The 15,639-nt window shown below is 39.0% G+C and overlaps 1 protein-coding gene across 1 annotated transcript in view; it reads left to right on the top strand.

Moving 5' to 3' along the window:
• Positions 1–8,690, top strand: part of CIR1 (corepressor interacting with RBPJ, 1) — a 39,429-nt gene extending 30,739 nt beyond the window's left edge. The window contains exons 8-10 of the mRNA XM_029225809.1: positions 5,435–5,541; positions 6,601–6,686; positions 7,905–8,690. Of these exons, the coding sequence (XP_029081642.1) occupies positions 5,435–5,541; positions 6,601–6,686; positions 7,905–8,574 (863 nt within the window). The 3' untranslated portion in view covers positions 8,575–8,690. The remainder of the gene's footprint in view (positions 1–5,434; positions 5,542–6,600; positions 6,687–7,904) is intronic.
• The last annotated feature ends 6,949 nt before the right edge of the window (positions 8,691–15,639 follow it).

Genomic DNA, 15,639 nt, shown 5'->3' on the forward strand with positions numbered 1-15,639 from the left:
CTTTAGTATTTAGTGATAGTTGTATCATCAGTAAAATACCTGCATGTAAGTTAAGTTGAAAATATAAGTGTGAAGACATAATCAGATATACCTCCAATATCTTTAACGTTATTGATTCTGTAAGGCAAGATTGTGTTTTATAGTGTTTTTCACTAGCATACAATAAGGGCAGTTTCATCTTTCCCTGCCTTTGTGTATTTTCCAGACACACAGACAAAAATGAAATGTTTAATTTTTCTTTTACATTGTATGTCTTAATAGAGATCAAATTAGCTTTCTTCAGTATGAACTCAGGATAAGGGCAATAAGAAACCTTATTGTTTCCAGCCTCCACTAAGATGAACTGGCAACGTGTCAAGAAAATTCTCAGTATGGAGCAGTTTTATTACAATTCAGTACAATTGGTTCTTGCATAACCTTTAGAAAATCATACATAAAACATTCTCATCTATATAAATAAAAATCACCCACACACTTTATTAATAGCTTTGTTCACTTTTTCCCTGGGACTTGTGCTGCATGCTGTGCCCCCCTTTTCAGTCTTTTTTTAAGGTAACTTTCTATAAGCTTTCTTTAAAGCAAAAAGGTTAGGTAATATTAGGATTCAAATACAAATGTAAGATAACTGTGATAATTCTCCCTCTTGATCGTGTACTATTACTAGTGTTTCTAAGTGTCCGTTTTACATTTAGTGACAGGGAGTGGCTTTTTCACAATATATAGTCAGTTTAACCGTAAGAAAGAAGGAAGAAATAAATGTCATACTTTTCATGGAAATAAGAATCATAATTCATTTGTGATGTGTTTGGGGGTTTATTTTCAAACCCACGCATTTTTAAGGTTGTATCACTGTTACTGTGACTACAATAAATACATGATGAAAGCAAGAACATACCAGGTTGAAGTCTCAGCCTTTTTTCCTTAGTCTAGTTCATTAGCAAAAATGTGTTTCTTTTCAGGTCTCATTTTCCTGAATCCAAACTTTAGAAAACTTTCCATTATTCCCCTAAAGTATGTGTTATAAAATACCAAAATAATGTAATAATAAGCCTCTAGATCTAACTGCTCATTTACAGTAAATACAAGGGCTAGAAGAACATATTAAATGACATCACTACCCAGAATGGGGGAGATTCTACAGTACAAATGACCCAGTTTCTTCAACAAATGAATAGCAATAAGGGGGGAGTGGAGGAAAAGTGGCTACCTTTTTTTAGATTAAAAGAGATTTAAGATATGTGTCATTTGTACCTCAAAAGTAGAGAGGGAGAGAGAGACTTAAGAGATACATAAACCAAATGCAATGTGTGGAACTTGTTTGGATCCTAATGTGAACAAGCCAACTGTAAAAAAAAAATTTTTTTGAGGTAATTGGGGAAATCTGAATGTTGACTGGATTTTATAACTGTCAGTATTAAGTGTAACAAAGGTGTTAGGGCTTTATTTTTAAGAAATAGCCCATATTAGTGATTTATATACCAAAGTGATGTCTGAAATTTTATTTAAAATACTCTATCAAAAAAGAAACAAAAAACCCTGGAGGTAATAAATAAAACAAGGATGGCAAAACATTGATAATTGTTGAAGCTGTGTGATGAATATATAGAACTCTTTATTCTCCCTAGGTTTGAGATTTTTTCATTGTATCAAGTTAAAATACACAGAATGAGAAGGAAAATAATTAATCACCACTGTCATCACAAACAAAATGATATTCACTCTAGGAATAGAATTTTAGTCTCAGGAAGCAGTAGCATCCTATAAATTAAATTAGTGTATTAAATTTGGGGGAAGGAGGGGAAAGTATTTCTAATACAGCCATACTTAACCTGTAACTCAGTGTCCTTTTTCCCACTGAATACCATAAAACTGTAGAAGGTAATGCTTCATTTGAAAGGAACAGTGAACTTTGGAAGGAAGATAGCTCTGTCCTTGGGAAGAGCAGATGGGCCCAGGCTAACAGTGAGACACAGGAATATCTCTTCCTTCATTCATCATTAGTCTCCCTCCTGTGCCATTTGTGGGATTCACGTGGGACTGCTGTCCTCTAATTGGGAAGTCGGCGACAGGGCCTTTCTCACGGCCAGCACTTTTGACTCCTATGTTATTCTCTGATAAAATACCTATTTTACTACAGAACATTTTTTACCTTCTATTGCTTCGTTCTATAAAAATGAATGCTCTTAATAGATTAAACCCTTTACAAACATAATTTTGTACGACATAATTTGCCTTCTGAGAATTTATTTTTTCTGTGACATTGACTTCATGTTGTTTTTCTAGTAGAAAATAGTCTGGGTCTAATCAGGGCATAGAACTGAATACCATAGTCACAGTTAGTATTTTGGTGCTTACCCACATCACAGCAAAGAAAGTTTGCAAAATTAATGAATGTTGAAAAACAGTTTCTTCAGTGGACCAACTTTTCTAAGTTGGAACACTGGTTTTCAAGCTATGGAGGCTTAACCCAGCCTGACTGAAGTGATCTAGAAAGGAGCCTTCACAAATCTACATTTTAAAACAAATGCCCTTTTTCTGAGTTCTCTAGAATCATTCTGCCATAGCAAATTTAAGAGCAAACCAAACCTTCCTGAACCCCAGCTCCATCTGTAATTTAAATTATAAAGGCATCCAAAAAAAGTAGTCATTTTGCATTTGAACATATTGTAAAATCTGTCTTCAACATACCTATATAATCTATTGATATTATATCAATTAAATTTTGAGTTCTCAGAGAGCTGGAGTCATTTCTGTCAGGTTAACTCTACATAGCCACTACCACAGTAACATGAAAGTATAAAGATACCTTGCTGAATATATCTTAATTAAACCTGACTTGTCATATCTTTCTAGAAGTTTTGATGATAGAAGGAGAAAGTTTAAGTACAAAAAGAAGTGAATAAGACTGGATTTTGAAAAATGTTACTATTAAGAGCATTTTTTGTGAAAAATATATAATAATCACAAAAGTTTTATAGCTACTGACAAAAATAATAGTTACTATTTGTTAGGTACTTCACTAAACATTGTTTAGAGTCTTACAGTGTGGAAGTATATGCTAAGCATACGTACTACAAAATTTCAGTTGAGATTTTGGAGAAATACAAATGATGGAAGAGTAATGTTTGTTTTATAGTCTGAATAATCTCTGTCAGCCTGGGGAAAGAGAGATCATTTTCTTGAAGTAGTTGGAAGTACTGTAATGAAAAATTTTAAAGTATGTTTTCTAAAGCATTTTATTAAAATTACCCATCTTTTGATGAAAACTGATGAAATCAGTACCCTTTCATCATAATGGCCAAGCTCTTTAGCCCTTTACTGGAGTGTTTTTTATCCTAATTCTTAGCATGTTTGCTTTCTGAATTCACTGAACATCTAAAAAAGTTGTTGACAAGGAAATGTAGTTTTGACACTTCAGGAAAGACATTTTCTACTTTATAAAATTAGGTTCCTACATGTGAAGTTTGAGAAGCCACCAAAGTGAGACACTCTATAATTAATTTAAAGCTATTAATTATATTAGCACTTCAATGCCATTTAGAGGCACTCCATACTAATATTTAAAGTTCAATTTTTGGGACTTCTCTGGTAGCACAGTGGTTAAGAATCTGCTTGCCAGTTCAGGGGACACAGGTTTGATCCCTGGTCCAGGAAGATCCCATATGCCGTGGAGTGACTAAGCCCGTGTGCCACAACTACTGAGCCTGTGCTCTAGAGCCTGCGAGCCACAACTACTGAGTCCGCGTGCCACAACTACTGAAGCCCGCACGCCTAGAGCCCATTCTCTGCAACAAGAGAAGCCACCGCAATGAGAAGCCCATGCACCACAACGAAGAGTAGCCTCCGCTCGCCACAACTAGAGAAAGCCCGCGCGCAGCAAAAATATTTTTGCAGCCAAAAATAAATAAAATAAATGAATTTATAAAATTCAGTTTTTTACTTAACATATTATTATCAGTATTATCAACCAAATTGAATTTTTCTAGAAGTCATTAAAGTAATCCACAGGAAATTAAATTAATTGTATAAAAGAAAAAACAAACCAAAAATCCAGTGTTGTTTTAAAATGAAATATTAATATCAATGAAATAAATGTTTTTGTTTTTGTTATGATGTTTTTGTTTTGTTTTCAATTAAATAAGGCTTTTTCCTGCAGTAAATTAAAGCATCACATTATTAATACTTCCCATACACCAGTAATAGGCAGTTTTTTCTAATTATCTCCCTAATACCTATAGCCAACTTTCAATTGTTTTTGGTAATATGAGTAGAATGGTAAAGCCCAGAGTCCAATAAAAGTTATTAACCTACACCTGAACTTGTCTGACCAAACTTTTTACCAAAGATGCTATTGGCAAGAGAACAGATTTGAATTATATTGCCTGTTGCCTTTTGTTTTTTTATGGTAACATGTAAGTGAGCATGCAAAATAAGTAGTAAAAGACCAATAAATCAGGGAAAAGGTAAAGAAATTAGATGACGTATTTAATCAACAAACTAGAGTATCGGTTTCTGAATATTTCTCTATCCCCCACCCTCCCTTATGAGTTCCTTGTTGGCAGGAACTGTCGTATTCTTACCTGTATTCCAGATACATTGCCCAGTACAGTTCTTTTAAGCCAGTGTAATGATTTAGGCCAGAAACTAAAAAGCTTCCATGAAATGTTGTCATTACTTGCTACTTGCAGGGAAAACAAAATGAAACTGGAATATACAAAAGAAGGAGGAAAGAATCTTTCCTATCCTATGTAAACGTAATAATGTTTGAGGGAAGGGTGCAGATGTTTAAAATTTTTTATTTTTAATTATATCTATGTTTAGTCCATATTATTTGTCTTTAGAGCATATTATGTGACCAAAAACAAGCTCACTTTTCAAAAAGTTTGGGGATTTTGTAAAAGTGGAAACAACAGCTTGTAGAAAATATAACACATACACACCTATAGCTAGCCTAAAATTGCTTGTCACCAACCCCAAACTAATGACTAGAAGTTTCAAACTCTGAAAATGTATATATGCAAGATTAACTAAAGTACTTGATTGTTACTGATAGCGTATGTGTAAGTATCTCTTTTCAAATTGAATTCTTACTGAGAGAATAACTATTACAAGTTTAATTGCAGTCTTTTATCATTTTGCTTTGATTTTATACTAAAAACTGCCAAGCAGATAACACTTAAGTGTATCTTTTTCAATATGACAAAGTTACATAAGAGAATCCCCTAGCACGTAAGAAAAATGCAATTATTTTCTATTCTGAATCTCCAGACTGCTGTTTTAGAAAATCATATCTGATTATTTGCTCAGCAGAAGATTATTGAGTTGATTTAGCTGTGATTTTACTTAACAAAGCTTCAACTGCATTCCTACTGTGGAGTCCGAAAAAGGTAGAGAGTTATAAATGATACATTCAAACTGTGATTTTTGTGAACAGGACCATCGATGCACCCCTCAGAGCTAATAGCGGAGATGAGAAATAGTGGGTTTGCATTGAAACGAAACGTACTGGGGAGAAACTTGACCGCAAATGATCCATCACAGGTAATGATCTTTTTATCAGTAAGCTGAAAATGTCTATAAATCTAAATGTGATTGCTTGTGAATTGCTACTTAATGTTTTCCAATATGTATATATCCATAGGAAGGCAAGATAGAGCAAAGAAAATGCCTAAAACGTATTTTGATTTTGCTTATTATTTTAACCTAAATGAGAAATGTTTTTAAACCTATATTTTAATAAACGAACCTGCTCCTCTGGGTTTATATGGATAAAATATCTAACTGATCTGGTGATACAGTTGTTACTTTTTCCTTTCTGCTAACTTACCCATGAAGTGACATTAAACAGAACCAATGGGAAGAAGTGTATAAAAGCAAACCCCTAAAAAATATGGAAAATATTTTAAACAGTTACTTGATTAAAGTGTACATAGATCCAGAAAATGGTTGAGTTTAAAGGGTTAAATGCAGATGTTCTAATACAAACCATTTATTTCATTTAACGAGGAAACTGGAGCCCTCAGAAGTTAAGTGATTTCTCTGAGATCATGTGGCTTTTTAGAGACAGAGCTGAGACTAAAACCCAGACTCCCACTGGCATAAACTTGTACTGCTCTGAAAGAGTCACCTTCCTTCTCAAACATTGCTAGGGATTGTACGTATAACGTATATATCATGTATTTGTACTCTTTAATATACTTGATAATGTACTATTGAACTTGTAAAGGCAAAAATTGTGGATGTTTTGACCTTCTCCTAAAGTTCATGATCTTCCTGGTTTTTATGTTCCATTAAATTAAAAAGAAAATTGAGAGAGTAGAAGCCATGCTATAAACATTTTGTCTATGCTTCTCTGTCGTCCTCTCCTGATAAAGGTTGTTAATGATGGCAAAGCAGTCATCTTAACCTCTTAGGGCATTATGATCCTCCTTGGCAGGTAGACTACAAAAATTTTTTAATTCCACTTTCCAATCCAAAATGTCATACTCATTTACAGTATGTCCCTAATACAAAATTTCTTATTTGTAAATGTTTCCTTTCCTGTCTGATAACTAACTTGTCTTATAATCTAGCAATTTAATGATGTCTTTGTTGACTTAGGAATATGTTGCAAGTGAGGGTGAAGAAGATCCAGAAGTCGAATTTTTAAAGTCACTAACAACCAAACAAAAACAGAAACTTCTCAGGTGATTAAAAAGTGTCTGTGTAATGAATTCAACTACATTTTTTCTTATGTTTCATCTTAGTGTCATATTCAACTCTGATCCTAAGTTTAAGGTACTTAAACCATGTATCACATTCATTGATTGATTTATTCTTCAGCTATAGTAGTACAATTTTATCTTTCTTTCAGTAATATGAAAATGAATGTAAGATTATATACTCAGTTTATACCGCAAAGTCACTGCACTTTTCAGAACATTTAATTTGGAAATAGATTTATTTGTAGGTTTTAGTTTTCACAGATTTGTATATATCTTTGCATACGGTTTGTTCTTAGAAAATTGTGGGCCATGTATTACTCTTCTTACATTTTGTACAATTTTACGAGGAATGCCAAAGAATGCTTAAATTTAAAGTCAGTATGAATCGTGTTGAACTGACTACCTCTGGATTAAAGAATCCAAGACATGTCTGCTGAGTCCAACAGAGGGAGCTCATGATGTTTCAATATGTGGAGTTTTGAGAATGGCTGGACAGAATCCAGTGAAGACATTTTTATTTCAGAGTAACTCAAACATATCATATAAACAAGTTACTCTTCTGAGAATGTGAAATACTCTTTAGAAATTCAGAATGCCATAATAGAATTGTCCTAATTATTTATTTATAAGTCTAAACAATTGTTGAAAACTAATATGTGATTATTTTATTTTATGTAACTAAAATAGAATATTAAAAAAATGTAAAATGTATTAAACTTATTCAGACTTTCTGGAGAAAATGCCCTTGAAATTTGATAGTGTAATGTTATTGGGTATTTCCATATTTAAAATAGTACATACATAAAATTAAAGTTTCATCTGATTAGAGCTTTATATTTCAGTTTGCAGTTGGTCCAGCTAATGTTACAAACTTTTCTTTATGCCAGGATGACCATTTATTTAGGGTACTATATAATTACAAATTCTGATTCAGTAAGAATTTTTTTAATAGTTATTACTATTGAGGAAAGTATACTGAGACAGTTAATGCATTTTTAAATTTAAATTATAGTATATGTGACTTGAATAATTTACAGGGAAGAAAATGCTTTGTCATTTAATAAAAGTAAAGAATGTATTTGTATTTGAATACCACTTTTAATAGCTTCTAAGAAACTATATTGTCTATTCAAAATTTTATATTTGTCGGTGAAAGGACTGTTTTTACATAGCCTGTCACTGTTTTTTTCCCAATAACAGGAAATTGGATCGACTTGAGAAGCAAAAAAAGAAAAAGAGAAAAGATAGAAAAAAGAAAAAGCTTCAGAAGAGCAGAAGTAAACACAAAAAACATAAAAACAAATCCTCCTCCTCTTCCTCTTCCTCCTCTGGTGGCACTTCAGAAAGCAGCAGTGAGAGTGACAACAAAGAAAAAAAAATACAGAAGAAGAAAAGAAAGAAACACAAGCGTTCAGGGAATTACAACAGTGGTTCTGAAGAGATGGACAAGTCTAAGAAGAGAAAACTTGATGAAGAACGTTCTAGCAGTCACAGTAACAAGGAAAAGCCTAGGTTTTTAAAACAAGAGAGTTCTGGGGAGAAGAGCAAATGGAGGCATTCTGATTCTGACAGAAAGCCCAGAAGCCATAACCAGAGTCCAGAGGAGAGAGGATCTGGAAGAAATGAGAGAGGCAGCAGGAGCCAGAGCAGGGATGAGAGGAGTAGGAGAAGCCGAAGCAGAAGTCATGGTGGTTACAAGCCAGGAGAAATAAGAAGACGGCCACGGCCAAGTCCCAGTGAAGAGTGGGACAGAAGAAATGACACCAGAAGCCATGGCACAGATAGATACAGAGGAGGGAAGATGCACAGAGCATTATCAGGAGACAGGCACACTAGAGTGATGCAAAGAGAATGGAGAAGTAGAGAATAGAGACTTGTATGTGACAATTACCTGGTAATAAAAATATCTCCACTTCCTTCTTGAATACCTTTAGCAAGGGCTAAATTATGTACTATTGTATTTCTAATAAAAAAGCTCTATTTTAATTTTTCATCTCTGTAAACTGTTATATCAGGTACAAAACTACATGAATCCCATAAGAATGAACTTGGCAAATATTTGTAAGTGATCTGTTTTGGGGCTGTAAAAATATTTTCTGTTGGGCTTCCCTGGTGGCGCAGTGGTTGGGAGTCCGCCTGCCAATGCAGGGGACGCGGATTCGTGCCCCGGTCCGGGAGGATCCCACGTGCCGTGGAGCGGCTGGGCCTGTGAGCCGTGGCCGCTGGGCCTGTGCGTCTGGAGCCTGTGCTCCGCAATGGGAGAGGCCGCAGCAGTGAGAGGCCCGCGTACCGCAAAAAAAAAAAAAAAAAAAAATTCTGTTCATTAATGTTTCTTGTGCCCTATACTAAAACAAAAACCCCATGTAACTGCGTGACATTTTCTTTGTTCTGAAACACCATTAAAAGAATGACAGTACATTGAATGGGTATAGTTTATTTTTTTTCAATTCAAATTTATTACTCTTAAGATTTGCATTTACTTGAAGCCAAGTGTAATCATTGTAGAAATTCACTGCTATGAATTAAGTAATGGATTGGTCAGTATTTCTTTAAGACTTTAAATTCCCTTCAGTTTTGCTCTAGGGTCAGAAGCTATTTACATTTGGATGATGTATTTTCTATGCTGCCATAACAAATAACCTCAGTCTTAACGCGAATACAGTTCTGGAGATCAGAAATCTGAAATGGGTCTCACTGGGCTAAAATCAAGGTGTCAGCAGGTTTGATTCTGGAGGCTCTAGGGAAAATCTGTTGGCTCGTTGCAGCTTCTAGAGGCCACCTGCATTCCTTGGCTCCTGGCCCTTTCTTCCATCTTCAAAGCTAACAAAGTCAAGTTCTCACATCTAATCACTCTGACACTTTCACATTCTGCATTGTTTTCCACTCTTTGGGACCCTTGTGATTACATTGGGCCCACCAGGAAAATCTCCCTATTTCAAAGTCAATTGATTAGCAACCTTAATTCTATCTGCAACCTTAATTGCCCTGTGCCATGTAACCTAACATCTTCACAGGTTCCAGGTATTGGGATTGCTATGTCATTAAGGGACCATTATTCTACCTAGGACAGATGGCCCTTCTACTACTGACATTCAGCTATTACAGATTTTACTTCTAAAGGTGAAGCATTTACATAACGTCACAAATGAACCAGTGTAAACGGTTTAGATATATTTCATAAGTATAGGTATATAAGGTATGTTTAAATTTAGCTGCAAGGTTCCCCTTGTGTTTCAAAGCATATGGTGAAGGAAAACTATAGAAAAAAATCATTTAGTTCAAATTACAAGTAACATGCAATTCCAAAAAATATATACTAACCATCATGGACACAAGTATTGTTATCAGGGTTCCACATTTTAAAAACACTTCTTATTTAATACAATACAAATATTGATTAGTTTGGATGGTTTTGAGAATGGAAGTCCTAATTTCATAAATTTTATAGGAAAGAAGTTTGAAAGAAGAATTAAGTAAAACCTCTCTGTGTAGTCTGGTATATGTATCTTTGTCTTGTATATGCACACACAGAGATGTCCTCTGATTTACAAGCAGCTAACTAAAGGCATAAGCAACCCTTTGATTATTTATATTTTTAAGAGAGTTGGGAGGGGAGAACTTGAATTCATTCTACGGTACTCTTCAATAACTTACAGCGCACCTCAAAGATCCCTTTCCCTCTTCATTTAAAAAAAGCATGCATTTGAGATTGATAAAGACCACTAATTTACACCTTGAGTTCATCAGTGTTGCACTGATTATTTTCTATCTTATGCCTTTTTAGACTTTATAATTTTTATAATGTCAAAACCTATGCAATATTTACTGCCTTAAAGGATTTCTGAACCAGTGTTCATGAAGAGAAATGTTGAAAAGCATCCTGTAAGTAAAGTGAATTATATACTTTATCATTTCTTAACACTTTGACTTCCACAAAAGTGTGGTCCCCTTTTAACTTTATAAGTGGCTGCAAGAATTTTTCAAATCTCTGGTTTACTTATCCTTCACCGTTAAGATTGAGAAACTATAAAGTACCAATAGCCCCAACATTCTTATCTATCCAATGGTGAGAAAAATTCCCATGTAATTATAGGAAATGTTGGTTTGCTGTTTGGCTTTCAGACTTGGTCACTAAAGGATGCTAGACAGCCCCAAGGGGCTAGCATTCCAACTTGGCAAACTTAAAAACTGAAGGGAGGCATTTTCACGTACAATCATAACATGGTAATAAATAGCTTTAAAGAGGCTCACCTGACTTGTTCTGCACACTCTAATGATAAGGGTAAAAGGAATTGAAAGTGATTTTTAAAATAAAATATTAAGCATCTAATTATACTTTTGCTTTTGAAATACAAGGTAAAAACCAAAGAGATAAACCTCATAATAAAAAAGATATCTAGTTGTATGTGTAGAGGTTCCCCTAAGTACTAACACCAAAAAAAGAATCCTCCAAGTTTAATGAATATGATTCAAGAACAAGAGTCCCCAACAGTGAGTGACTTTTTTTTTAGAAAAACCACAGGAAACGTCTGGTGACATGTCCTTCTTCTCACCCTTAATAAATTCTTTTAACGAAATCTGGGTGTGCCTGGTGACATTTGTTCAGCGGCCTGGCACTGCACTGGCCAACTTGGGAGACATTATTGGGGTCCCCTCCTCCCCTTTTCCCTGGCCTAACATTTAACATAATTTAACACTAGCAAATTAATTCCTGTAGGAGGTGCTGTCGATTTACAAATGGTCAGGCACGATCAGGTTACTAGGTTAGGACTTGTTTATCTGAACGTCTATGTGGTAAGTTAGTCATAATTTCATCTAATAAATGTGCCAAAATAGGCAGAGGTTGTTGCAGCACAGCGGCAGGTCTGCTTACCTTGCAGTAGGAAATGGAGATCTTACTTTGTATCGTACGGTTTTAATCTGAAGAAAGCTTTTTATCTGAAAGGCTTGGAGAGACCTTCCTTGTTCTTCCATGAGACGGCTTGCTGACAGTGACTCACATCCGTCCACGCTGTAGGGAGCTCGGCGTTTCCCAGTTTCAATCAAATATTTACTATGTTTTTAGCATTGAATCTCAAAGATTTCAAATCCACCTGAGCCATTGCACTCTCCTTCCCTAACGACCACTCGGCCAAGACGCAGGTGGAGGCCGCTCAACAAGGCCGCGTCCTCCACACCCTGTGTTTAAGATCAGGGAGAAGGCTGCCTCTTAGCTTCAGTAGCTGAGGGGTGTTAAGAAATGTTATTTCGGTTTTCTGAAAAGAAAACCTTGATAGTTACCACTTCTTGAAAAGAGCTAAAGGTATGCAATAGCTGCAGACCTTGGGAGCGGGTTTTTCAGATCCAAAAGGAGAAATGCTTTTTTAAAGTTGTGAGGAACAAATAAGACCGAGGGAACTCTTAAGTTTTGGGAAATGCCATGGCAACTGAGAGCTGATGAAGCTCCTCAAACCCCGTTCCTGCTGACAGAAAAGGAAGCAGATCCTCATGCCCTTCCCCCTTTCTCCTCCCTTCACGCCACACTTAACATCACCCTCAGAATGTAACAGTAATAATGAAGCGAGGTGTGGGGTGAAACGCAGGAACGGCTTGTCATGGAAAACGCATACTCTGGCCCAAATTGCCCGTGAGTCGCCTTTCCGCGACTCGTAGGCACGGGAAAAACCCAGTCCTTTCGGTTCGAAGGTCCTCCCGACGGGGTGGTCAGAAGTGGAGGTCCAGCGGTTTGGGTGCTGACCAGACCGAGGCTTCCAAGGACCTCGCCTTAGACCGGAGGCCGGAAGGGGGCTGGAGTGAGTCCCGGGCTGGCGTGCCCCTTCCCATCCCCACAGGCGCCTCCACCCCTACGTACGGTGGTGCTTTCCTTCTAGACGCGCGCCTGGCAACCTTCTGAACATACCTCAAACCCACATGAAAGCCTGAGAATTAGGGGGAGCGTCTCCCTCCTAGAATATGCGCCTCCCGTGCGAGGAGGCCGCTGGACTCCCCACCGACAAAGTGTAACGGGAAAGGATGCAGGCTAGCTCGCGGCAAGGGTTCCCCTCCCCCCCGACCCTGCCAGTGGCCCACTCAGAAGAAATTCCAGGCTGCGGACCACAGGAGCTGCGCCCCGGGGACCAGCACTCCCGGGCCGCCACGCGCCCTCGCCTGCCAGTTCCAGGCTAAGCTCGCCCGGCCTCCAGCGCCTTTCGCCTACGCAGGTCAGAGGGCGGACTTGCCTTCACTAGTTAGGAAAGCGAGCGAATTTCTCTCGTCTCTCGGGCTCCACAGGTGAAGAGGGCGCTTTAGGGCGCCGCTGCTAATCTCTCGCTCCTGGGGCAAAAGTGAAAACGTTGACTCTCGCCAGCAATCTGCAAGCAGAAAACAAATCGGGGTTGCCGAGGAGGGGGTCGGGGGGGACAACACATCACTTTGCATTTCTTTTATAAATGAATCACCCTGAAACGGTTAGATGTTTGCAAAACAATGCAAAATCCCTGGTATGAGTGCAAGGGTCTTGGAAAATCTTAAACCTTGTTTTTCTTTCCCGGGTCCCTGAGAACAGGCCCTGACGGAACACGTTTCCACGGACCTACTGAAACCTTCCCCTTAACTGGAGTTGCAAACACACTGTATATATTTATATCAGTAACATATAGGGTAGGCATGTCTGTATGTATTTACCTCATACATATTTCTATAAACTCCAGCGTCTGGAAAGGGTGGGAGTAAATAACCCCGAACGGTTAAAATTATGGAGAAGGGATAATAACTGATTACTAATTTGAAAGTAAATAAACAGGTGACTTTTTCAGATCAAATCCCTCCTTGGATCGTTACAATAAATATCTCTGAAGGAAGCTCTCTATTTATGTTGTCATTGATTAATTCTTCACTACCTCATTTGATTTCGATTTAGAACGATTTGATTCTAATTTAATTAGCATGTAATTTGGATGTACATAATTACTGTAATTATGACATTCAGGTAAGGCAGCTTTAGGCTGAAAGGCAATTTCAAATTTTCTAGCAACCTACTTTGTACTGGGAAATGGACAAGGACTTTGCGCCCTGCTATCCAAGTAGTAATTAGCACATCTTTTTGAAACAGGCAGTGCGGCGGGGTTTGTATTAAAACAGCAAATACAAACCCAACCGAGTTACCGGCTGCAAAGGTGGCTGCGAGTTCCCGGAAATGCACGGCGTTTCCCTGGCGCGAGATCGGGGAGCCCGGCGCCCCAGCGCCTGGGCCGGCTCTAGCTGCTGCGGGCTCCGGCGCCTCTGCGGCCTCTGGCGCGGGATTTGGAGGTGTAGCTTTCAAGATTAAAATACAATAAACGTGCGGGGAGGGTGGGGGACAAGAAAGGAGGGGAAGAAGCCACTGCACGACTTCTGAAGACGCGGGGTTGGGTAGTGGACTAGGAAGAGGAGGGAAAGGGGCGGCGGGAGGAGGGCGAGGCAGAGTGGAGAGAAAATTGATCAACGCCCCCAAGTGTTACCCGATTTTAGATTTGGGTTTCGAAGGGAAAAGGTGGGGGCCAAAGGGGTCAGTTTGCGCCAGCAGGGAGTGCGGACCCTTCGCAAGGGTCTGGGGTCAGGGGTTTCGGGACTTCTGGCAGCCCTAGGGGGCCCTGCGCTCCCCGCAGGGCCCCGGCCTGCCCAGCAGCACCCAGCACCCGACTCGGGCGGGACGGCGCCTGGAGGACAGAGGCGAGGCAGGAGGCTGCTTCGGCCATCCCCGGGTCCAGCCTGGAGAAAACTGCGGGTCCCTCGCTTCCTCCCCTTCACAGGGGGGGCCTGGGGACCTGGGACGGTCTGCTTGCCTGGTTTAATCAGCTTGGTTCGGTCGGTCCCAGATAACCCACGTGGGTCCCGCCGACCGGGAGCCTTCGGATCCGGGTAGTTGGGGGAAGAGCGCGGGGGCGCTGCAGCCACGGCCGGGTCCCCATGCCGGGGTTCACGTCGCCGACAACAGCGCCCAGCGTGCTCACCTCCAAGTTGGAAGACCCTAAGGTTGCCTTGAAGGAAATGCTAAATGCGCCAATTCTAAGACTAGGGCCAAGCAGGGCGTTATATTGTTTTGTTTGGATTTTCAGTTAGCAAGTTCCAGAAAAGACTTCCTTTGTCTGGGAGCATTTAATACCGGCCATTACTAAGCAGTGCCGCCCAGTAGCGGGGCTTGTCCCCCACGAAGCACAAAAACTCGCTTTTCTTTGCTCGATTCCCTGGGCTGCTGCAGCTCGCGGCAAACGCCGGCTCCCCGCGCTCGAAGCGGCGAGCAAGGGCGGACAGCGCGGCCTTCCCGGCCCGGAGCTCTAGATGGCGCCAGCGAGCCGCACTCGCCAAGCTCCTCTTAAGGGAATCAAGAGCGACTGTCAAACATAAAAGCAAATCAGAGTTTTCAGTTTTTTTAATGTGTTAAGAATGTTATTCCTTAAGAAAATTTGTAGCTAAATTATTCTCACTTAAAATAAACACTTAGTATACCAATTACACAAATGGGCGGGATTTATGTAAGATTTACTTCATCTGCATTTTTGTAGTGGGAGAGAGCCTTGGTGAATACAGATAATAGATGCAAATAAGATTAGAGTTAAAACAAATAAAGTTTCCATCTGAATAAAAAGAAATTCAATTTTACACGACTTATAACGATTTGACGGAATGTCCAGACAAGCCGCTCAGGTGCACCATCTAATCGTGTCAAACTAATGTTGTTTTCCCTCCTTGAGGAAAGAAAAATCTTTCTTTCTTTTTTCTTTCTTTTTTTCCCCCCTTCATCAGGTAGGATCCAATTCACTCCGCGGGGAAAAATATAAAGCCAGAAAAGGAAATCGCCGGGGGAGGGTGTGGATCGGCGCTGGCTAGGCGAAGAGCCGAGGAAAACTTGGTCTTCGTTCCTCTACTACGCAGGAAACTACAGCACAGGAAACGCTGGGAGAAACCGGCTGAAACG

This window comes from Monodon monoceros, unplaced genomic scaffold (assembly GCF_005190385.1).
Source record: "Monodon monoceros isolate NGI ecotype Baffin Bay Population unplaced genomic scaffold, NGI_Narwhal_1 Super_Scaffold_16, whole genome shotgun sequence".
Classification (NCBI taxonomy): Eukaryota; Metazoa; Chordata; class Mammalia; order Artiodactyla; family Monodontidae; genus Monodon; species Monodon monoceros.